Below are 25,425 nucleotides of genomic sequence, written 5' to 3'. Positions count from 1 at the left end.
ATGATGGTTAATCCTAGACTACGGCGGTGTTGACACGGGGAAGTCATGGCCAGTAGCAGCAGACCAAGTGTAAACATTAGAGGCCATCGCAGCTTTTGCTGTTGGGTAGGATGTTGTGGGGGGCGTGGCGGGGGTGGGGGGAGGAGGGGAGCTTTCCGTAAGAGCAGGCACTCCTGTTTAGGGGTCATTTCGGAGTCCTATGTGCCATAGGCAGGCAGGAAGGAAGGAAGGACGGCACGGATGCAGGAAGCAAAAGTGCAGGAGTAGCGGTAGGATGGGCGAGTTGGCGGATCATCATAGATGGTTAGGAGGAGTTGGAGGTTGAGGAAAAGGAAGGAAGAAGGGGACGTTTAGGAGGGGGGGGAGGGGGGAGCCGACCCCCGTCCCTCGGTGCCGGAGCAGCGGGCCACACCACAGCTCCCTTGGGGACGGGGGCCTTGCCGGAACAGCCACGCAACCCCTCGTGCCACATAGACCAATATGCTGCCACCGCCACTAACGCAATTGAGCTCGTTTGGCGGAGTTCAGTAAAGGTGAAAATAGGTCAGCGGGAGTGTGATATGAATGGACCTGTCCCTGAGGGACGCTCTCCTGTAACAAAGAAGTAAAAACACGAGGGAGTTTAAGGCAAAGTGAGTCTACACGAGAGACACGTTTGGGACCAAAATTGGTCTCCCGTGGTCCTTGCCCAAGAGACTTCGACTTCGGGGCGAGAGGGACATAACGCGCGTTAGCTGATGACTGAATTTTTAGGTAGTGGCGGCAGCGGCGTCGTTGAGGAGGAGGAGGAGGAGGAGGAATAGGAAGAGGAGGAGGAGGAGGGTCTTAGGGCGTCGCCTTCGTCGTCGTCATCGTCATCCACCCTGCAGAATATGTCATTGTCGGCGCCCTTCTTCCCTTCTTCTCTCTCTCTCTCTCTCTCTCTCTCTCTCTCTCTCTCCCCTCAAATAAACGTGAACCTTTCCGCCAACATTTGTTGCAGGTACGCTGAAGATAACCACACGAGTGGTACATTACGCATCCATACTCTCTCTCTCTCTCTCTCTCTCTCTCTCTCTCTCTCTCTCTCTCAAATCAAAGCAGATCGAAAGCAAACCGAAAATGAGCATTCCAAGAACTGTGACTCCCTATACACAGAAACAGGACATTAAATCTGCCATGTCATCGGAGGAGTGACTTGTGGGCCATTTTGCAACATCTAATCGAAGGCTTTTTTTTTTTTTTTTACTTTCTTTTTTTGCGTGGAAAGGTTTCTCTGTCGTGTCTCCGTTCCGACAGCGTTCGACTTGTTCTGTTACTTTTGTTTATATATATATATATATATATATATATATATATATATATATATATATATATATATATATATATAGATATTGGAATATTGCCTTTTGTGTAACAGATACACTGGAGATTCTGCTCTTTAGTTAATATCTGACGGTCCCCTCCCATTGTTGTGTGTGTGTTTTATTTTGTTTTTATTTTTATTTTTTTCTTGTACCTTAGAGCGATCTGAGTCTACTATAGCTCTCCTTCTGAGGCAAGGAAAAGAAAGTTCCTCAGTAACTTGAGACAACAGCGCAGAACTCCCCTACCCCACCTCTAAGATCTCTTAGCCTCGAGTAAACCCCTTCCCGCCCCCGCCCCCACCCCACCGCACCCCCCTCCTACACCCTCGTTGAAAGCAACCCTCTCCATCCAGCTTCTCCGTTAGTTTTCAAAGCCTTTCAACGGCCGTTGCCTTTTCATCAGACTTCCAAAAATAGGTATACCTTCCATCGTGCTTTCTCGCCACTCCCCCCCTCCCCCCAACCCCCCCGTCCCCCCAACCCCGTCCCCGTCCCACACCTCCCACAGCCATCGCTAACTCTCGCCTTACCTTGGAAAACATCATCAATGCGACTGAGGTTTGTTTGCCTGCAATATTTCTCGTCCTGGAATTGTATGTAAGACTCATTTGCGTGATTAGACTGTGACATTCCGCTTCGTCTTCTTTATTATCATCGTGTTAATATCTCATCGCTCTGTTGGACATCGGCAGTCTGCATCGTTTGGCCGGTAAATGGTATCTATCTATTATATTTCTTCCTTACGCAGAGCGCAAAAACAATCCGCTAGTAGTCATGGCGAAGACATCAGGCCGTCATCGAGTCCGCTGGGAGTTGTATAATCCCTCTGCGAAGTACGATCATGGCGCTAGAGATCTGTTTTCCCCGTGATCCCTTAACTCTAGTAGTCGCCATACTTCGAGCCAAGGAGGCCTCGGTTTCAAGCCTCTGCTAATTGGAAATACGATCGTGTCCCCGCCCCGCCAGTTTTCGCTTTGCTTCTGATAAAACAAAGCCGCTTTCGTCTTCATTCTCCCCGCGGCCTTTATTTTCATTTTGCCGGGCGTATTGGATTGCGAATTAAGAGAGAGGCTTTGCTGTCTTTTTTTTTTTTTTTTTTTGTTTTTTTTCCGTTCGGTTAAAAATGAGTTTCGGCTGCCTGCTTTGCAAGCTTGGGGTATCTGTTATAAGCATAATTGCGTGAACTTCTTTGTGTTGCGTGTGAGGGAGGGAAGGGGCTTATCTGGTTACCTGTGCACTTGCGTATTATCAGGGCAATGAGTCATATACATATACATATAACATATAATATATATTATATATATATATATATATAGATATATAGATAATATATTATATATATATTATATATACATATATATATATATTATATATATATATATATAGATATAATATATATAATGTATATATTATATTATATATATATATTATATATAATTTATTTATTATATATATATATATATATATATATATAATATATATATATATATATATATATATATATATATATATATATCATATATCTTAAAACAGGAAGATCAAGTTCGATCTTATATATTCCTTTTCAAGTTCATGAATTGTGTTCAGAATGTTACTATTACAGTTCCCTATGCTGTCGTCTGTTGGCCATCGGTGATTTTAAATTGTAAATAAATGACATCATACTACTGTCTTGCTTCATTAAAGGCGAAGAAAAATCTTCATTTTTTAAAAATTAATATTAAATAGATAATTATCAATGCAAGTGGAGGAGAAATCGTTTCTGTCAACATTCCCAATAATTCCCGAATGGGAGCTCATATCGGAGGAAGACCTTAGCCAGCAATTAACTAGTAAGGAATATTCTATGCATATTCAGTGCATTCTCACATGCTGATTATTGCAATTGTAGTACTTTGTGTGCAGTATGTGGGCGTGTTCGTGCTTGCGTAGTTTCGTGCCCCTCATACTTTGCATGGGGACGAAATGGGGTGGCTGTGTCGATACTTCTGCCATTAGTTATCGCACTGAGTGGCAGGTGTTTGTATACAACTTGTCATTTAAAAATGAAAACGCAATATACCTGTTGCTGGAGAATGTCGAAGACGGAAGCCGTCTCTCTCTCTCTCTCTCTCTCTCTCTCTCTCTCTCTCTCTCTCTCTTGGAGGCTAAGCTCTCGTGAAAAGATTATTATTGTTATTATTATTTTCTACTAAGGAATCTTCCGGGGCATTTACATAGTTACTCTCCCTCCCACCCCCCTCGGTATGAAATTCTTGGATGTTGAAAACCAGTTCCAATTTTTTTTTCCCCTAAGAAGACCTTCTGAGAAGGTGGCTTTTATAAGAGCCACCCTCTCGTGTCTTAATTATATATATATATTTGCCAGTGATCAGGAGCACAGAAGGAAGTCCTCGAAATATATGGTTGCAACTTTAAAATAGTGTTTTATGGGCCTTTTATCTTCATAGTATACTGATGTATCACAATAAAAAACACAATAAAAAATTATATATATATATATATATATATAGATATATATATATATATATATATATATATATATATATATATATATATAAGGAACGTGATGAATATATAAAGACAAATGCCACGAAGGAAAGAGAAACAATGGAGTGGTTCTATGCCTTTCGATTTCATGTCATTTACTTAGTCTGCTAAGTAAAGAATTCCTGAAACTGTTGACCTATGCAGTAAATGAGAACGGTCAAGACTCGGATCGGCGACATCACTCACTGTTTTATAAATAATTTTTATATATATATATATATATATATATATGTGTGTGTGTGTGTGTGTAAGAGAAAGCATCCTGACGATACACTACTTTGTGGAAGTGGTAGTTTGTATAATCTGGCTACTGTTGGGCCTGAATGCCATCAGTCCTTGTCAATGTAAACTAACTAAAATAGCTTATGTATCTTGTAAATTACGCCAGCCACTGGAAACGTCTTCAGCCTGAGGAGAGAGAGAGAGAGAGAGAGAGAGAGAGAGAGAGAGAGAGAGATGGTGTCATGAATAGTTGATTACTCTTCACACCGTTTGGTATAGTAGCTGTGTAAACACCTATACGGTGCCACTTGTTGTCCTTTGAAATCATCCTCTTGCTAGTCAATTCCCCTTACTTTCATTTGCCACTCATTTCTTCCCCCCCCCCCCCCCCCCCCCCCCCGATCACTTTTGCAGGTTTCTCTCTCTCTCTCTCTCTCTCTCTCTCTCTCTCTCTCTCCTGTCTTACTATCCATACTCCCTCCAGTCCTCTCCACTGTCTGGCCATTGCTCCTTCTGAGACCTAGGTACCCCCTTCCACCCATCAATCCCTTCCCCCACCGCCCACCCCCCACTCAACGGAGACCCTGGTCCCCCTCTCATCAGAGACCTCTCCCCCCCTCCCCCGACACCCCCATCTCGTTCCTGGCAGCAGAAGCAGCAGCAGCAGCCTCCTGGGGGTGTGTGTCGTGTTTGCCCTGGAGACGCTTGCTGGTCCCTGGGGCTGATCAATAGGCTTGCAACACTGCCACCTCCTCCGCCATCGTCATCATCTCCACCGCCTCCTCCTCTTCCTCCTCCTCCTCCTACTACTACTACTTCTGTGTGGCCCTCTGTTCCTCCTCCTCCTCCCGGTCCTGTGTCCACTATCTTTCCTCGCCCAAGACGAGCCAGGAGTCGCTTTCCAACGACGGACTGACTTTTGGTCATATTCCAACAAGTTCTCTTTAGATAAAGTGTGTGTTTTCATCGGCCTCCTCCTCCTCCTCCTCCTCTTCTTCTTCCTCCTCCTCCTCCTTCTTCTTCTTCTTCCTCAAAGGCCAAGGACATTTCCCTTCCTCCAGCTGCCCTTCTTTGCCTCCCATCCTCTTCTCCATACTCAGTAGTTTCCCCCTCTCCCTTTTAAGGTCATAACCGAACCCCCACCTCCTCCCCCCCCTCCCTCACCACCACTCCCCCCACAGCCACCTTTCCTATCTTGGTAATTCTCCTCCATCCCTTCTTCCCAGCTTATACTATACGCTTTCTTCGAAGTTCCTCCCCCTCTCTCTCTCTTTTTTTAGTAGGAGTCATGTAGTAGCCACTACTACTCGTTGGCTTCATCGTTCATTCTATCGTATAGATTTGATATTTGGTGCCTTATCTACAGTTCCGTCAAAACGGGGGAATGTGTCGCAGTAATCGCGCAAGTGACAATGTCGGAGATTCAAAGGTGGTTCAAGAAATCAAGGACAAATGGCGGCATCCTTGTCTCGCCATGGCCACTTGAGCGATCCGATTTCATTTGTGGATTGAGTCATGGCAGTGTGAATTCGCTGCATTTCTTTCCTTACGGTTAGGGTCATCTGGTTATGTAGGCGAACCTCTCTCTCTCTCTCTCTCTCTCTCTCTCCTCTCTCTCTCTCTCAGTGCCGAAAAGTTTTTTGGCGGTTCCTTCAATTCTTGGGCATTAATCGGTTCATGATGCTCTACTTATACCAACGCTTTGCACGGCGTACAAATACACGATTCTCTCGTGTTTTTCATTATTTTTTTTTTCTAGCTGTATCTACAAACCACTTTGTTGTTGTTGTCGTTTTTTTTTTCGTTTTTTTTTATTCTTTGTTGGGGGAGGTTGGAAAAGGGTCTATGGGAAGAGCCTAATTGAGGTTCCGGAAAAAGGTGGTGTTTTGCCTTGAGTTAAAAAGCTACGGAGTTTTTAGTATAGATTTAATTTTATGATTTTTAGATATGTAAAATAAATAATGCGCACTTTAAACTTTATAGAAAAATTATTTCTAAGAAAATATAAGGTATTTATTTTAATTTTCATTGGTGAAACAAGGCTCTATTTGACCATAGATTTTAGCATGTTTCAATTTACGTTAAAAGTTAGGAATATAATGTTTACAACTTATGTGCGAGGGGAAGGTCTTGCACCCATCTCGATTAAGCTGGAGATCGGATTGCGCCTTGTTTTACGCAGTAGCCACACGTAGATAAAGTTTTGGTTTATAGCTTTGATAATTCCATTAACAGCCACACAGACAATCTCCAGGAAGTTGGTTCACAGTTCTTACTGGTTTATCTGTGTACCGAAACATCTTGCATCTTCTTGCGTGTCACTTCACACTCATCATTATTCACCTTTTTATCAGAGTTCTTGCGATGTTGACAAACTCGAGGTGTTGCAAGTTTTTAAGTGGGTTTGCAAGTTTTGATGGTATTTACAAGTCAAAGGTTGTGTTTACAAGTTCCAAGAACGACCCAAAGTTGTGTTTTATTTTTTAATTTTTTTATACTTATCTTTCTTAGTTGTAGTTTATTCCTGATTTACTTGTTGCAAGAGAATGGGAATGAATTCATATGTTCAACCCACAAGCTTATTTATGCAAGGTGTTTCCATACTTTTATGTATAGATATTCATTCATTCATATAATGTCTCAATAAAAAGGTCTGAAAAAAGTTTTTTTCGTTGGGTTAAAGATACAGGAATTTTAGGTAGGATATTTATGATTTATTTTTCTGAATGAAAATGAAAAAAAAAATAATGTGCATGTTAAGCAATACAGAAAAAATTATTTCTAATAAAATATAACATTTATTTTAATTTTCGTTGGTGAAACAAGGTTCTGTTTGACCTTAGATTTTGGCACGTTTCAATTTCCTTTGAAAGTTCGGAATATAATGTTTGCAACTTATGCATAAGGGAAAAAAAAATCTTGAACGCGTCCCGAGTAAGCTGGAGGTCGGATCACGCCTTGTTATGACATTCTATATGCTAGTGTGTTCATTTTCACACTGATCTGAGGTACATACCAACAGAAATAATAATAATAATAATAATAATAATAATAATAATAATAATAAATAATAATAATAATTATTATTATTATTATTTTACAGGCGGGGCCATAAATAGACAAGGTTGATACAATACAAGATAAAAGGTTATGATAATGAACAGTTATTGCTAAACATTGCTAACATTTTTTAAAAATAATAATAGTAAATGTGGTAAAGAAATTATTTATATGCATAAGGTCAGTGATGACGATAGTGAGTTCAGTGGGTGTCCTGTTTGGGTTCATATTTATCAGATTGAATAATTACACGTCGCTACATATTTCATCTCTCTCTCCTCTCTCTCTCTCTCTCTCTCTCTCTCTCTCTCTCGTTAAAGATGCACGTTGTCAAGAGAGAGCTCTCTTCCTCTGTCTCTTAAAATAAAAGATGAGATTATATGCATTCATGGTGTTCGTATTATGTTTAGATTAATAACTTCGCCTGCAATGCTACCACAGGTCTCTTTCCACGATTCAATCCAAAGTGACCCTTTTCACCTCATGTTTGTGTTCGTAGTCTGTTGCCTCGTTCTATCTATCCATTGATTTTCTGTGACCACTGGTCCTTGTTCAAGTGCTTTCAGCTGCTGGTGGTGATTTGTCTTAACTTCCCCACTGTGTATTGGTGTGCGTTTTCTTCCGTAACGTTCAGCTTCGTGACGATCAGCCTCTGTTTTCTCATGAGCACTGGTTCTTCAGTCACATCAGGTGTTGGTATAACACAACACGTGTTTTTGAATCTTCGACCTAAAGAATGTGGAGTTCGTAATATCTACGTTTCTATGACGGTGGTTTATTTATTCATCTATCTTAATAATGTCTTTCCTACCAAATGGATAGCTCATTTTCTCGTGACTAGTGTGACGTATGTGCTCTGCTTGTGCCTTTTGCTAAAACTGCTGCTGGCCAGAGTGCCGTAACGTGCTCAGTTTTACAGCGGCTTAGCAGTATCGTAGATCGGTTGCAAGGTAGGAGAATACACATCAGTGACTTAGAATAGTTATGTATAGGTCGTTTAATGTGCCAGAGAGCATTCAGCGCTCAAAAAAAAAAAAAAAAAAAAAAAAAATGCCTGCGACCCGATGGAACTTCGACTGCCGCTAAAAAAAATGCGTGGAAAACCTTAACTTTAATTAGGGTTTGGTGTTGGGGGGGGGGGGGGGGGGCGTGTATGCTTCTCCTGAGATGGTCGATGGGCGGAGAGGGGGGCGGGTGGGGGCCTCGGAGGGCTCCCTTAATCAGGTTTTGTGGCGCGATACCCCAATTTTTCCCCGCTCTTCATTTAATTCCCTATTTCATCACGGGAGGTGGTCATAATTTTTCTTCATTAAGTCTCTCGGACGGTGGTTGCTTCTTCCGTAATTATGTATCCGTCTGGGAATCAATGGCAAGAATTACGAGGTGGAAGGGAGAGTGGAGGAGCTAAACAGCCAGTCCATTCTCCTGGAAAGATATGACGCTGAGCCGCTGGAATATAGCAAATGATTGCTTGGATTTATCATTGGCGATTCGCTGGCTGGCTGGATGGCTGACCCGAAGTCTGAGAATATCTGAGGGCTTTACAGACACCTTTGAGACTCCTCCCATCTTCCAGCTTCCAGCGGCTGGAACGACTCCTAAAGAGGCCATCCGTCGAGGTTGGTGTAAAGGAAATCATAACTGGAGAGAGAGAGAGAGAGAGAACAAGAAGTTCATCGCTGGACATTACTGTAAATGTAATGGATCCATCCACGGGACTATTTTGTGCTGTGTTCTTCATCATATAAATGTAATATAAGGTAAACTGCTTTTGATTTAATCCGATTTCCGTAGCGATGGAGCATTTCTTACAAAAGATAAATTTCAGAGATAAATTTCGGTGATCATCAGCTTATTATTATTATTATTATTATTATTATTATTATTATTATTACAGCTGTATCCTAAGTGAGTGGATACAGCGACAGCGTATTGTTTCGAAATCAGAATCTTTGCTTTGGTGGAATATTTTTGCAATGAAGACTTCTCTTGGTTTAGAATGTTTTTTCAATGGCTATAGCAGTGTATTGTCTTTGAAATACAGTGTTAAGTGTTCTCTTGTTTACAGAATTGCTTCCTTTCTCGCCCCCCCCTCCCCCCCCAAAGTTTTTTTATCCGCGGTCGCAAGGTTACGAATTTTGAAAAAACAGTTTTCTCTCTCTCTCTCTCTCTCTCTCTCTCTCTCTCTCTCCGTTCCTTGAGACTAAACCAGCTTCTTGCAAAGCGAATAGTCACAACGTAATTAATCTGACATTAAGAAGTTTCAGTCTTCAAAACGCATTTATCATTGTTCGTAGGAAAAAAAAATGGTACGAACTTTAAAGCCGCATTGCAAATTCAAATATAAAAATAAAAATAAAAAATCTTCTAGAATACGCAATAGCGTGATCGGAAATGGGAAAAAGAACTAAGTCAACTGTTGCGTTAAAATTAGCCGAGTGTCTGCCAAGATCTCTTTAAGAATAAAAAAAAATGAGTATTTTGTCAATCCCAAGACATCAGCTCGACGACTCTTACGTTATAATAGTTATCAACTCGTCTTCAAGATGAGCGTTCGATATGACGAACTTCCATCGGCTATTGATTAACGTCTGTACATTTTTGCCTTCTCTTTAAAGCTCACCATTCCCTCACCTTTTTTTTTTTTCTTATTAAAAAAATCGTTGATGTCCGTCGAAGGAAGAGAGAGAGAGGGGGAGGGGGGAGAGAAAAAGGCTATATAAAAAAGGGGAGTTTCGTTTTTGGTGATTTGAGAAGGGTAGCGAGCGTGTGTGGAAATAATGAGAGGAGATATTTACCAACAACAACAATACCCCGAGTCCCAAGAGATACCTCTGTTATCATTGGTTCGAGAGACATAACAAAAGGACTTGGTTCCTACCTCTCGTAGACACGCACAGACATACACACTCACGGATACGTAAACACACACACACACACACACACATACTCACAGAAAGGAGCACACGGGGGTCTTTCAGATAAATAATTTTCCATTTGGTGAAAACTTTGCTCTTAATTGTCTGGGGATATCTTCTTTTATACATATGGATGTGTAACTTGCCTATTGTTCCATCCCAGAACTGGATAATTGGACTTATACGTTGGGTGTAATTGGTTGCCCGTATGGGACGCGCATATTATATGTATATATATATATATATAATATATATATAATTATATATGATATATATATATATATATAATATATATTATATATATATATATATATAGAAATAACTTGATCACGAAGTATATAAAACGTGATGCTATGTATAAATAAAGGTTTTTTTTTGCCACGAAGGAAAAAAATGAAAAAAACGAGTTGGCCGAGTACTTTCGGTCCTATTCGGACCCTTTACTGTAAAGGGTCCGAATAGGACCGAAAGTACTCGGCCAACTCGTTTTTTTCATTTTTTCCTTCGTGGCAAAAAAACCTTTATATATATATATATATATATATATATATATATATATATTATATATATATATAGAATAGTGGTGGTATTCATTAGACAAACGCTAAGCCAACGATTAAGGTCATATGAGGTGGTCACGGGCACGATAGTTGTATTCAGTAATTTCAAGTGGATAAACTGACTCGTTCAACTCAGCTTTGGCTAATGAATAATGAAAGAGAGATCTGCTGCTATTCTTCGTCCGGGGATGTTCCTTACTTTCATTTCTCGATATAATGTGGTTCGGATACCACAAGAAGCTATAGGTCCCGTTGCTAGGTAACCAGTTGTTTCCTAGCCACGTAAAAAAAAAGATAATCTTATCCTTCGGGCCAGCCCTAGGAGGAGACTGTTAATCAGCTCAGTGTGTCTGGTTAAACTAAAGATATACTTTACATTGGCATTCGGAGAATTTGTTTTTCTGTTAATTCACGTCCTCCCTGTTTGATACTGATTGGTTCTCTGTCTCTCCTTGGGTTTCATTCTGTCGTATTCATAATTCAGTTTTTTTTTCAGACTATTTAAAGATGCCGGAGGGTGGTTTCCTTCTGGTTTCCAGCAAGCATGTACGAGATTAGGAGGTTATCATATGCTTGTGGAGAATAATTTTCGCTTACTCAGAGAGTAAGCCTACAAACTACTTCGTTGTTGTTGTTGTGGGGTAGGAAAGGTCTATGGGAAAGTCTAAAAAGGTCTGAAAAAGGTGTTTCGCGTTGAGTTAAAGATACAGGAATTTGAGGACTGGATATCTGTGATTTGTTTATTAGAATGAAAAAGTAAAAAATAAATACAGAACAATTATTCTGAATAAAATATAGTGTATTTGTTTTCATTTTCGCTTGTGAAACAACGCTCTATTTGGCCGTAGATTTTAGTAACACGCCGCCCGAGTATAAGATGAAGGTCGAATCATGCCTTGTTTTCCTGATGGTCATTGCCTCAGCAGATGCAGCTTCAAAATTGTAGGATGAGGCAAGGAATCTTGAATGAATAGAATGTAGAATGTCTGACGTTGTTCAAGGCGAGAGAGAATGTTTGGTCTGGTTGTTGAGCCCATTACATAGGATTAAATTGCTCATTATGTAGTATTAAATTGCCCATTATATAGGATTTGATTGCTCATTATGTAGGATTAAATTGCCCATTATATAGCATTTGATTGCTCATTATGTATATGAGTTCCTATAGGATTCCCATTGCTCACTATAGGATTAAATTTGCCCAATTGATACATTTATTGCTCTTATAGGATTAAATTGTCCATTATATAGGATTAAATTGCTCATTATGTAGGATTAAATTGCCTATTATATAGGATTTGATTGCTCATTATGTAGGATTAAATTGTCCTTTATATAGGATTAAATTGCTCACTATGTAGGATTAAATTACCCATTATATAGAATTAAATTGCTCATTATGTAGGTAAAGCGCTGAATGGCCTTTGCTGCCTCAGTGCTTGGTGTTACACCTAAAATTTATAAAACCAACCAATCATTATGTAGGATTAAATTGCCCATTATATAGGATTTAATTGCTGGAGCTGTATGTCAATGACAGACGAACTGTTTCCGTAGTGTGTGGTGTTAAAATTGATTTGTATGAAGGTTAGCTTAGAGATGGCTTAGCCATGTAGAAAAAAGACTATTATAGAGGATGGTGGGTTAGTGATTAGCTTATTCAGTAGAAGCGGAAGGTATGATAAGGGGTGGGGTGGAAGAAGTATTCGAAAAGAAGCACATATGCATGGAAGACCTGTAAACAACAGTGCATAAAGTTAACTGATGTGTGGAAGAGTACTATAAAACATAAAAAGAATTTCGTGAATGCGACAGTAACCATTGGCGATTTTTGGAGGAGCCTTCCAGTCCCCACCCGCCCGGGAAAAAAGATAAGGACAGGATCATTGATTAAAAGAGTTGCATTTGGTGGACCACCTCAAATGTGAGTTATATGTCCAATACAGGAACGCATTACGTTAAACGCACGATTTATGTGAACCGAAACACAGAAATTACAATCTGGGCTATACATTTATTTCTCGGCATGTCATCTGTTTATAAGAAGATGGTTGACATTCTCTCTCTCTCTCTCTCTCTCTCTCTCTCTCTCTCTCTCTCTCTCTCTCTCTGGTAGCTGCAAGACGAGTAAATAAATGAATGGTAATTGACATGAGTTCAAATCTCTGTAGGATTTGTATGAACTGCAGCTTTTAAAGTTGAAATGTCTGTTCCCTGAACACTTATCGAGTGAAAGGCGAGCAGAAATACGAGGGAGTGTGACTTTTCAACTCGCAATGTGTCAAGACCGTTCTATGAGATAAGGAGTTCCAGCAGCTATCGTCGTTTTCTTAAAAACAAAATTCATTTGAGCTAGAAGGGAAACTTTCCCTCTCAGTAGGTTAGCATGGCTGCGAGACTTCTCTGTTACTGTAGTAGATCTTCATCTACCAACAGGTAATTTGAAACTTTATTTCGACTGGTGTAGACGTTTGTTAAGGAATAGGAATATAAACAACTCTTATTTAAATAGCTTATAGGTTTGGATGTTAATTGCAGGATGACGTTGAGTTCTGTGGTATGTGTGTGTGTGTGTGTTTTTTTTTTTTTTTGTGTGTGTTTCATACTGATTACCAAAGAGAAAAAAATTTATTTATCTTACCATACTATGTCCAATATTACGCAGTGACAGTTTGATTGAAACCATTTCGCCTATTGTCCTTGAATGTTGAGTTATAGGTCAAAGAATCGATCAGTTGGCATAACGATTTTGCGTTCTGGATGAGCTTAAGGTTTCAGTACTGGAAGAATAAGACGTAAGTAAGTTCGGGTAGTGTGTAGAAGGTTGCAGTCGGTGCCAAATCAAATCTATTTCTGACTAGAAATGAGTAGTGGAGTGACCAAACTTTGAGTGATCATGAAAACAATAACGAATTTTGCAGTTTCAGCGTGACGTTCTACAGAAAGTCGAGTTGCGGCTGTAGGGAATACCTACATAATGTTTTTTTTTCAGATTTTGATGCTGCTGGGGTCTACAGAGTTCCCTCTACAAATGTCCAAAAACAGTTGTTGATAAAACGTGTAGCCTTCCTAAGTTCCTCATTGGACGAGTGGGTTGCGTACCCGACTATCATTCTGGTAGCCTGAGTTCACTCCCCCACCCGCGCTGCCAATGCGGAATCAGAGGAATTTATTTCTGGCGACTAGAAATTCATTTCTCGGTGTAATGTGGTTCGGATCCCACAATAAGCTGTAGGTCCCGTTGCTAGGTAACTGATTGGTTCCTAGCTACGTCAATAAGAATCTAATCCTTCGGGCCAGCCCTAGGAGAGCTGTTTATCAACTCAGTGGTCCGGTTAAACTTAAGATATACTTGAACTTTTTTTTTCCCCTGTCCGTTTGCACTAACACTAGATCTCACATCACTCAGATGTGTTTCTTATAGATAGTAATGGATTTGTTGCTTCTAATTGCAGGAGTTAGACAAGAACAGGAAATATGCGTGAGAATAATTGACTCCGTAACAAAGCAGGTAAATAAGACAGCTTTTCCTAATTCTCTAAGATTCTCCGAAGATTTCTCCTCGTTTCCCCTGTTTTTTTTAATTTGTTATTTTCTTTTCTGTTTATTTGCAGGCATAAGGCAGCAGCAAGATATTTATATGAGACTTATTGATTCAGTCTCCAAACAGGTATGAAAGAAACCTGCCAGAGATAAAAAAAAAATAATATAATTCAATCTTTGTTGGAGAATTCTATACGCCATGACCAACTGGATTTGCCAGCGAGATCTTGATTAAATATTTAACCTTCTGGCCAACCTTTTATAAACCAAATATACTTTAGATTCAGTTAAAAAAAAAAAAAAAAAAACTACACCAAATCTTCAAGATTTAAGATATAGCTGTGTCAAACGCTTAACAAATATGCTACTACTCCAACAAAGATGGAATCCTGGCATGGTTAAAACGTACGAAATTTTGTTCACCAAGTAACCTTGATTGCTTAGCCTGGAAGGAACTAAACAGCTGTTTAAGATCATTGGTGGAGATCTTTCTTGCTTCTGGTAAATCATTAGTGCATTTCCTTAGTTGCGGCTATAAATATATATTTATATATATAGCCACAACTATCATTAAATATTGAATTCACTGCGTTTTTGACTGACTTTGATCCAAGAGTAAATATAACTAGTAACTACACCTGCCCCAGTCAGGATTCGAACGTGGGTCTCCTTTTAGTTTAAACACTCGGCTAACTATATAGACAAGTCTGCCACCTATCCCTGCTTCAAAAAAAAAAAAAAAAAAAAAAAAAAAAAATGCCCATGTTAGAGAAGCCCACCGGGGTAGATGCACTAATTCATTTATAATTTCCTTTGGGTGTAAGTTAGTTTCCTATTTATATGGTATTCGGTAATAAATTATCTTTCTTCTTTTAATAAAAAAAGTAACACTTGCGTAAGTGACAGAACTTTTCTGTTCATGTGCAAGCAGAAATTTGTCTCCACCAGCGAGCTTACAGTTCCTTAACCATTATACAGTAGTTCATTTTCATGATTTAGTTATAGAGATTTAGTTACTGTTCCTTTGTTTTGATCTGCACCGCAGCTTTTTAGTCTTCGTTTGTTATTCTCAGTTGCCTTCTTACTGTAAAAAAAAAAAAAGTTGTTTTACGTTAGTTTTAGAATTAGAAGTTGTACATTTTGTACGTTTTACACTGTACTGTAATTTGGTGGCTTTAAAAGGTAGATCCTCTGTACATAGCATTAAGATTTGATTGATAAGTTTGAAGTTGTGTGATTATTTATTGAAATGTACCCAGATGAAGCTAAGAAGGTAAGTTACTATTACAAATCATATACAATGAAAGAATAAGCGTTTTAAATTTTGTCATCATTGGTTAGCAACTTTTGTAAAAGCTCAAACATCAATGTCATTTATTTATGTAATTATATTAATTATATAGGATTGAATGACGAGTTCTCAAAATGTTATTGGATAGGGCATATGAAAACGACATTTTTAAAAAAAATCAAACTCACCGTTTACTTAATATTAGCTTATTAAGTTATTCGTCACCATATTTCCGTATATTCACCTTCGTAAAGTATCTTTCTTACAACGTTTGAATGTGGAGATTAAATTTGTCTCAAGGCAAGAAAGATAAACGCCGAATTTGCTTGCAGTTAACCTTGACGAGCGTTTTATTAGCTGATGACCGTTATGCAAATCCCCCCATCCCCCCCTTTTGGAAGACAACCATCTATCTACCCATCCAGCTTCTTTCGTAGACCCCCCTCCCCTCTCTCTCTCTCTCAACACCCCCACCCCACTTTTTGTGTGTGTGTGTCCCGTGATAAGATCCCTGGTAATCCGGTAAAACAGTGTATACAGCTCCTGGACTAAATCCCGGTCTCTTGATATTCTCTCTCCGTTCGTTATCAGGAGATCGCATCTCCCCGTGCGGATTATGCGCTCTCTCTCTCTCTCTCTCTACTCTCTCGTCCTCTCTCATCTCTCTCTCTCTCTCTCTGACCTTCAGCATTCAGTAGATTGTTTTTTATTTTTTTTTATTTTGTTACGTCATTGTAGAATTAAACCTCCCTTTTGTTACCAAGTTATTTGCATATTCCGTTGAAGGCGGCAAATGGTAAAGAAAAACTATCAGAAAATAATGGGAATAATCCAGTTTCTCGGAGTACCCCCCTCCCCCCCTTCACCTCCCCCCTCCCCGCAATGGCGTGAACCGCCGAGTGTCACTCGGCCGTTAGATAATCCCCGGAAGGTTTTCGAAGAGACCTCTTCCTGTGTCGAGGGTCCTAATACGCTGTCACATTTGCATAAGTGTTGCAAAGGCTGAACGTTATACCCTCCTCTCTATCGCTAACAAAATATAGCGTAGTAGGTACTTCGTTGCATCATACAGCATCATAACACCCCATTTAAAAAAAAATAAATAAATAAATAAAAAAACTAGCACGGACGCCACACATACGCATACCAGAGTGGGCCCGCTTCCGCCCAGAGATTTTTGGCGGTATAGCGTAGAGCGGCGGCGGCGGGTGGCTTGAAGAATGGACTGGCTGCGGACTCATTATCGCTTCTGGATCTGTAAACATGGCCACGCGGCGCTCACCCTCCTGCTGGGGGTAGCAGACTAGACTCCGAAGCCCCGACGACACTCCTGCCGTGCCCGGGCCCTCTTACAGGGGAAAAAAAAATCGCGCTTGATAATCTTAATCGCGTCGCTGGAGGATTGGACCATATTTTGCATATTTGGCGCCCATTCAGTTTCATTCCGTATTCAAATCCAGATTTATAGCTGTGGAGGTTCCCTTGGGGCACTGTCATGGCGCTTAAGGCTACTCATCTCCCGTTTTCGAAAAGAAAGTCGTATTATTCGTGTAATAGCTTCAAAGTTATTGAACTAACCCATATATATTTCGGTTTGTCCAAGCCCAACACTTTTCTTGTAAGGTCAGTATTAAAGTTGGAATCAGAGGAATTTATTTCTGGTGGTAGAAATTAATTTCTCGTTATAATGTGGTTCGGATCGCACGATAAGCTGTACGTAGGTCCCGTTGTTAAGTAACCAATTGGTTCCTAGCCAAAAGTATCTATAATCCTTCGGGCCAGCCCTGGGAGAGCTTGTTAATCAGTTCAGTTGTGCGGTTAAACTAAGACATAATATTAACTTAGAACGGAGAGATGGGCACGGGACGGAAGGCTATAGAAGGAGGAGCGATTGGGTAATTCTCTCCTCTCCCTCTGACTGACTAACCTTGTCTGAGGCATAATCCTGGAGGCCTCTGTTGATATAGTGATACCCAATCTTGATAAGGAGTAAATAGGCACGATGATTGCTTCGAGCTTTTGGGATGGGGTGGGGGACGGGTGGAGCCTCTCTCTCTCTCTCCCTTCTTCCCTCTCCCATTCCTCCTTTGACGTAATTTGGGAGAGTATACAGTGAGGAGGAGGAGGAGGCAGTTGTTGTCATTCTCGAAGATTCCCCGAGTAAATGTTTCGGAAAGCGATCGTGTTTTGTTTCCCCCCATTACCTTAATACGTCTGCAGATAGATTCTCAAACAGTTGCTACTGCTGCTGCGCTGCGGGAACCCCCCCCCCCCCCCCCCCCCCCCCCCCCCCCCCCCCCCCCCCCCCACCCCCCCCCCCCCCCCCCCGCCCCCCCTTTTCTTAAACGGTGGTCGGAAAGACCGAATAAATAGACGAAAAATAATGCGGGAAACTAGGACGCCCCACCCCCCAAAAAATATCCTTTTTACATCGTCAAATGATGTCGGCTCTTTTTTTATGATGATTGACTTGATGAGAGAAATAAGTGAGAGCGGAGTCAGATGGTTAGTTCGCGGTTTTTATTGTGATCTTCATGATTCGCGTTTGGCTTATATGAGAATTTCCGTCGTTGGTGAAGTCGCGCGTTCGTTTGTTTGTTTGTTTGCTTTCACTGTTCGGAACGAGAAGTCACCGGGTGGGAGAATGTATGAGAATACGTGGCAGGTATCGCTCATAATTAAGGCTTGGACTCATAATGCGGTACTTTATTTATTTATTGTTTTTTTTTTTATAGAGCGGAGGTTGGAGTTTTCCAAGTAATCGCTTTTCTCCCCCCAGAAAGCAATTGTCAATTGCCCGAAATGATGTTCTCTCTCTCTCTCTCTCTCTCTCTCTCTCTCTCTCTCTCTCTCTCTCTCCTCTCTCTCTCTCTCGATGTTAATCCTAAGGCTTCCATTCATATCTCCCTAAATGGTGGAAATTTTGCGACCTCAGTGCAAGGGATTAATGAAGGGAATTTGTAACTTTTTCCATCACGAAACAATACCAAGAACGCGTGCCTTTTTTTTATATAATAATAAAGAATGTTTCCTATCAAAAATCACGCCAATATTCAAGCGATTGTGCATATTTTTTCGTTCAAGATGCAGTGCTCTGAATTCTAAACTTAGAATACAATACCCTCGAGAACCATCTGAAAAAAAGATGAACGATAGACGCTGCGTTTCACACAGTATAAGGATATCAATTTCTAATTGCATTCCTAATTGCATTCCCGATTCATCGATGCGCTGTTAGAGAGTTTGTTGGGCCGACGGCAAGAAACTTTAATCTTAAAGGAGAGGCCTTTCAAGACTTGGAATACAAAATGTGCGAAGGGCCGTTCGAGGCCACAGAAGAAGTCTAGCCAAAGACCCCGGTGGAATGAAGTCAATCTTTTTATACTTTCATTCTTTTTTCTCTCGTAGTAGTAGTAGTGTTATGTGAGGAGGAGTAAACAAATAAAGAGGTTTCTCAAGCACAAAGATGCATCTTGACAATGCAGCCCCCCACCTGGAAGTCGAACAGGAGGAGATTGGAGTGAAAGATAGATAAAGAATTCTTCGAGTTGTTTCGTCCTCGAAGGGCCATTTTCAAAGGCGATTTACTCTTAGTATAAATCTCGTTCTGAAAGGGGTCCTCCGTCGGAAGGGGTTGGGGACGAAATGTTGGCAGAATTCTTCACTTTTGTCGCTAATTTGTTTTTTTTATTATTTTTTTTTTTTTTTTTTTTTTTGCATTTTTAACATCGAGCTGGCTTGCATTGGCATGGAGAGGCTTTTTTTTTTTTTTTTTTTTTTTACGAAAAAGAGGAGCTTAAACATGTCACGTGACCGTAAAAATATCGAAATTTCGACTGAGTTTTAAATTCTATTTTTTGAACATCGAGGAGAGCTTAAGCACGTTACATGACTGTAAAGAAATCGAAATGTGGACTGAGTTTGGATGGTAGAGGTTTATTCAAGTATACCATTTCAGTCTACCTCTCGAAGTGAATCAACACCTGACTTTTTGGAGTCGGGTGTCACAACAAAAAGATCGCCTTTGAAGTAAAATTATTCGTCACAGTTTATAGCAGAAAATATCAATTACTGGTCGCTATATATCCATCTGTCTTCTTTCTCTGCCTCTTCTGCCATTTCTATGTCGTGGTCGATGTTTCACTTGACAACTTTCCTCCACTTTGACTTGGTTAGTAACATCGTTCTGTGACCATTGTTTCTCTCTCTCTCTCCTCTCTCTCTCTCTCTCTCTCTCTCTCTCTCTCCTCTCTCTCTCACCCCAGGAATCCATCTGCATCACTCTCCTCCCTAAATATTTCTCGATCCTTCTCATCACTTGGCCATACCACTGTCTTGGATCTTCTACGAATTTAGCAGCTCCTCTTAATCTGCCATTCTTGATCCTGTCCATATGGGTCGCTACACTATATGGAGAGAGAGAGAGAGAGAGATGCAGTCTTCATCCTTTTATCTGGCAGGGATACAACATTCACCTTTACTCATTATGGCTAGATGAATAGCCTGGGAAAGGTCAAAGGAAAAATTGGATTTGAATGCTGTGCAGTATGTCTGTACACTATATACATACACGCACGCTTAACGCATAAAAACAAAGAATTGCCACAGAGTTAGATCATTTTTGAACGAGTCTCCATCGCGTGGATATCGTAGACGACAATACAGGCATCTATAGCGCTTTATCGTTTGAAAACCCAGTCGATCTGAGACTTACGAAGTTGCCAAAATTAAAACCAAGGATGTTTGACCCAAATGCACATAACATCCACTTCTAAGAGAAACTGACAATATGGAATGATGAAACGAACGTAGCGTGAAATTTGGAAAATATGAGAATACACATAAGCACGAACAATACGAAATACGATTGTGGGGCGTCTTTTTTTCTTCTTTTCTGGGACGTGGGTATACGTGGGGGTGATGTGGGCGGGATACGTAACCGCCGTAAGAATAGAGTTTGTTCCTCCCACAGCTGGAGATCACGTGATAGTCACGTGTGTCTTTCCAGAAGCGGAGATACATTTTAATACGACGGGAACCAATGTTTGCTTTTTCGTTTATCCCCCATCGCCCCCCCCCCCACACCCGCCTCTTATGCAGATTGATTACGCTCGTTTCTCTGAGATTTCGCATTGATATCGCGGTGGGAAATGAGACGTTTGCAGTGGAACAACTTTATCTCTGATTTTTTTTTTTTACTCGACCCGTTTTCTTCATTTCATTTTCTCTTCTCATTCATACAAATCTTTCTCTCTCTCTCTTTCCTTCCTTCACTTCACCTCTTCTTCTTCTAATTCATTCCACGTTGCCCACTTTCCACTGTTATCTCCCTCCTCATCCTCCGTTCTGTTGCATCCTATCTTCCAATTGTTGTCCCTTCTTTTCGTCTTCCTTCATTTTTAACAGCTTTTGCTCTTCACCTTCCCATTCCCCCTTTCCAATTGCACGTGTTGGTGTGTGTTCACGAGGGAAGCGTATGCGTGTGTGTGCATATGGGTGATGCGAGTGTGTGTGTGTGTGTGTGTACGTCTGTCTCTGTTTTCCCTGTCATGGGAAAATCCTTAGTCCAAACCTTACGCCGCTGTTTGTCTGTACCGTCGCAGTGATTTTTCGGATACGGCCAGTGGAAGGGTTTCTTTTTTTTTGTTTTTTCTTTCTTTCTTTTTCTGTCGGGCGTAATGAGTTTATCGATGCGGTACATATGAAACTAAGAAAAATTCTCTCTCTCTCTCTCTCCTCTCTCTCTCTCTCTCTCTCTGATAGATTTCTTCCAAATGAAGGATCGGACGGGGGATTTAGAGAGAGGGATGCTGTTTTGTTGGGTCTAAAGATCCTTCAGCGTTATGTTTTGTAGAAGGCTTAGACCATTTTTCCCTTTTTGCTTCACCAGATTACGAGCAGATTTGCGGTCTGTTGGGTTTTGCGTCCGTGCGTGCGAGAATCTCTCTCTCTCTCTCTCTCTCTCTCTCCTTTTATTTCTGCCGTCGCTTCCGTGTTATTTGCTGGCGTTTCGGATAAAAAAATGTTCACCGTATGACTCGGAAGGAAGGAAGGAAGAAGAGCTTTTGAAGAGAGAGAGAGATTCCGACCGGCGGCGCAGCATGCTGTAAACAACTCAATTAACGGATTGGCGACCGATTACTGCCTTTGCCGAAAACATCGGCTACCTACGTATAAGCCCCCTTTGCTTTCCGACGCGAAATGGCTCATTTTTTTTTATGAGTGTTGCAAAATGAAAAGTGATGTAATCATATATACATGTGTGTGTGTGTGTGTGTGTGTGTGTGATATATTTACAGTCGCTTAGGAGGTAACACTTTGCCTGCGTTACCCCAGCGTGTTAACACTGCATGTCTGTGATTTTAAGCATGCCCATAGACTCTATATATACAATTTTCTCCCGTTGATTCAGGAGAAAGAGCTTGGTACTGACGTTCTGCCTGTCATTTACTTGTGGTATACACACACACACACGCATGCTTAAAATCACAAGGACATGCAATATATATATTAATATATATTATATTATATTTAATATATATATATTATATATATATATATATATATATATATATGCACTAGATCACGTTTTATATGTAAATAAATACTGAGGCACAGGTATCATTTGATTAGCCAATTAATTCACTATGTTTCGGGAATAACTTATAGTTTATATACCTAATTAGGGGTACTATGATTGACAAGCACTTCTTGCACTTATCTACTATAATTTCCCCTTGAGCGTTAAGCATTGCCAAGATCCAGTGAGCTGGATATTAAACGGTAGTTGTGGCTTAATATTTGCAAATATATATATATATATAAATATATATATATATATATATATATATATATATATATATATATATATATATATATGTGTGTGTGTGTGTGCGCGCGTATAAGTTGTACATTCAATATGGGGAGTTCTCAAGAATCTCTCTCTCTCTCTCCTCGTCCTCTCTCTCTCTCTATCTTCTCGTCTCTCTCTCTCTCTCAATAATCGGATAGAGAGAGAGAGAGAGAGGCGAAAGCGGCGTCGGGTTACGAGGAGCCTTTGTTCTGTTTTATAATCATCCCCCCGCCTCTCTCTCTCTCTCTCTCTCTCCTCTCTCTCTCTCTCATATCCACTCGGGGCAGCTTTTGTCCATTAGGAAAGTTTATAATCCGTAGCTTGTTTGTTCGATGGCTTATGATAAGTAGCCAATAATGATAACGCATATTGTAAAGAGTGGCGATTTAATCTTAAAACACCCACCGCCCCCCCCCCCCCCCCCCCCCCCCCCCCAACAATTCTCTTCCCGCCTCTGTCTCCTCTCTCTCTCCGGCAGGATTTTCGGTCCTAGTCCCGGGTTCCCGAGTCTCTCTCTTTCCCCGCCTAACACTTGCTCCAGAGGGGGGGCCTGTGTTATGCCTGGAATTATAGATGGTCTCCCGAAATCACATACACACACATACAGAGAGAGAGAGAGAGAGAGAGAGAGAGAGAGAGAATCCGATTGTCATGCTCTGAACCCCAATTCAAATATAGGTGTCCTGGTGTACTCGAACCTGGCGGCGCCCCTCTACCACCGCGACCTTCCCAAAGCGTCGTCGTCTATCCCCCCTGGCGTCGAACTTCGGTGGTCTTCGTCGTCTCTCTCCAGCCAGCCGCCCGTTGCTCTTTGCACATGTTATCATTAAAAAAAAAAAAAAAAAGGAGGAGAGCCTCTTTTGTCACTCGCCTAAGCTTCGATGATGTGCTCTCAATGGGACGCCGCTCATTATTGAAATGATGATGATGATGATGATGAAGAGAAGGCGTGGTATTAAGAGCAACTGAATCTTGCATCCTTCCTTCCTTCCTTCCTTCCTTCCTTCCTTCCTGGCTTTCTTAAAGAAAACGTCAGCTTCTCGAGCAAAGTTATATATAAAACTTTAGTTTCGGACGTTATGCATACTGGTTTTTAAGTTTTCTGTGAAAGAAAACTATTGAAAGGGTCTGCACTTTTTCTGTCCTCACTTTTCCTGTCCGCCCTCAGATCTTAAAAAACTGCTGAGGCTAGAGGGCTGCAAATTGGTATGTTGATCATCCACCCTCCAATCATCAAACATGCCAAATTGCAGCCCTCTAGTCTCAGTAGTTTTTATTTTATTTAAGGTTAACGTTAGCCCTGATCGTACTTCTAGAGGTACCAGCAACACTGGCCACCACCAGACTGTGGCTAAGTTTCAAGGGCCGCGGCTGAAAGTTTTATGCAACAGTATACGCTATACAGAAACTTCGGCTCTTTTTTTTTTTTTTTTTTTTTTTTTTTTTTACTTGTCCTGAAACGGATGTTAATTCAGCGTTCATTACTGTCGTGGCAAGTTGCTCTTTTAGCTCATCACCAGTCAGTCGGTCAGTGAGTGATACTGACAGCCACAGATCGAATCCCCGTCAGAGGCGCTGTTAGGGGGGTTGGGGGAGGGGGGCGGTTAGGTTTTTCGGAAGAGGTGTCTGAGGACACCGCGAAGGGCGTCATCTGCCGCCCCCAGAAGCTCTAGCTAATCGGGGAAACATCACCAGCCAATTTCGGATGGCGATGTTGTCGTCTGCGACTCTCCTGTAACCTGATGGTTATCGCTTCCATCATTCCCCCTCCCCCCATCGCCAGTCGACAGATGGTATTACGGGACCATTATCGGGCTTAATTCCGGTGGCAACGTCTCTCTCTCTCTCTCTCTCTCTCTTGACCATCAGAAAATCCGCGGAAACTATTTGCTAGTGTCCCCCCATTGAGGCTGCTCGAAATCTGAAAAACGATAGGACATCGGTTTTGGGTGATGCGCATTCTCTTAATGTTGCGCATTCTCTTGCTTGCGTTTGATCGATTTTCCGAGAATCCTTTTTGTATCTATGGATAATTCAGATAGTTTGCATACGCTTATCTAAAGCTGGGTTGATGCTCCGATTTGCCTCGCTGTGAGTATCGGGTTATCGTTTCTAAATAACGCCAGCTACGGTCGATGAGATTTTACATTTCTTCAAAAGTAAGGCATTGCATCTGTTACGTAGCAATATGGCATATCACTTTGACCCGTGTGTTTTACTCATGGGCGCTGGACACCTTAAAATGTCCACTAAGACATTACCGTTATTTTAGGATTGTTCTTGTTCAGTTGTGTTTGTCCGTGCCGCAGTTATTTTTTTTTTTTATTCTGTCCAAGAGACATTAAGTCTTTGAAAAGAATTTGATAGAATTGGAAGAAAAAAAGTTTGTTTCCATGTAGCTCCTGAAGCGAGTGTTGGGTGTTTAATTTCATTACGTTTTCGTGAAGTCTTTGAATAATGATATCAGTGTTTGGTTATTAATATTTTTCAAACATGATAACATATCATTTCATTCTTATGAAATTTTAGGCGAATACAGGAATGTAGATTGAGGGGAAAATTCAGAAATGGTAGTGAAGACAAAAAAAACCAATGAATAAAAACGAACGAAAGCTAGAGAGAGAGAGAGAGAGAGAGAGAGAGAGAGAGAGAGAGAGAGAGAGGATGCACAGTCAAAGATAGCCAAAAAAAAAAGGAAAAAGAAAAATCCACTGTCGGTTAGAGAAAGAGCAAAGAAAACGTGGAGGGATGAGAAAAAGAAGAAGAAGAAGAAGCATCCGGCGTGAATGACCAACACAAACAAGCCATTAGAACGAACCACAATAACTAGCAGCTTGGCATGCTGGGCCTCTATTATGTGTTGAATAAGCGGTAAGAGTTCCGTATTAATAATGCAGGCAGAGTCAACAGCGGCCGCACGCAAGACCCCGAGTCTCTCTACCCCTGGACCCTCTCTCTTCTCTCTCTTGGCTCGGTCCTCCTCGCTGCCTCTTAGCCGATGGTTTTTGTGGCGGTGATGGTAGGGAGCGCCGAGTTTCGGATTGAAAGAATGACGGAAGGGAGAAAAAGGGAGGCGGGAGAG

The 25,425-nt window shown here is 41.0% G+C and overlaps 1 protein-coding gene across 5 annotated transcripts in view; it reads left to right on the top strand.

The window, feature by feature from the left end:
* LOC135220510 (transcription factor collier-like) overlaps positions 1–25,425 on the top strand; it is a 229,596-nt gene that overhangs the window by 41,573 nt on the left and 162,598 nt on the right. For 4 of the 5 annotated variants that reach the window (XM_064257657.1, XM_064257659.1, XM_064257661.1 and 1 more), the window contains exon 4: positions 14,271–14,326. In XM_064257657.1, the coding sequence (XP_064113727.1) occupies positions 14,271–14,326 (56 nt within the window). Of the gene's footprint in view, positions 1–14,111; positions 14,168–14,270; positions 14,327–25,425 lie in introns of all 5 variants that reach the window. The other variant, XM_064257658.1, reaches the window with a different exon arrangement.

The sequence above is a fragment of the Macrobrachium nipponense genome, chromosome 2 (genome assembly GCF_015104395.2).
Source record: "Macrobrachium nipponense isolate FS-2020 chromosome 2, ASM1510439v2, whole genome shotgun sequence".
In the NCBI taxonomy this organism is placed as follows: Eukaryota; Metazoa; Arthropoda; class Malacostraca; order Decapoda; family Palaemonidae; genus Macrobrachium; species Macrobrachium nipponense.
This window is presented reverse-complemented; position numbering and strand designations above follow the sequence as displayed.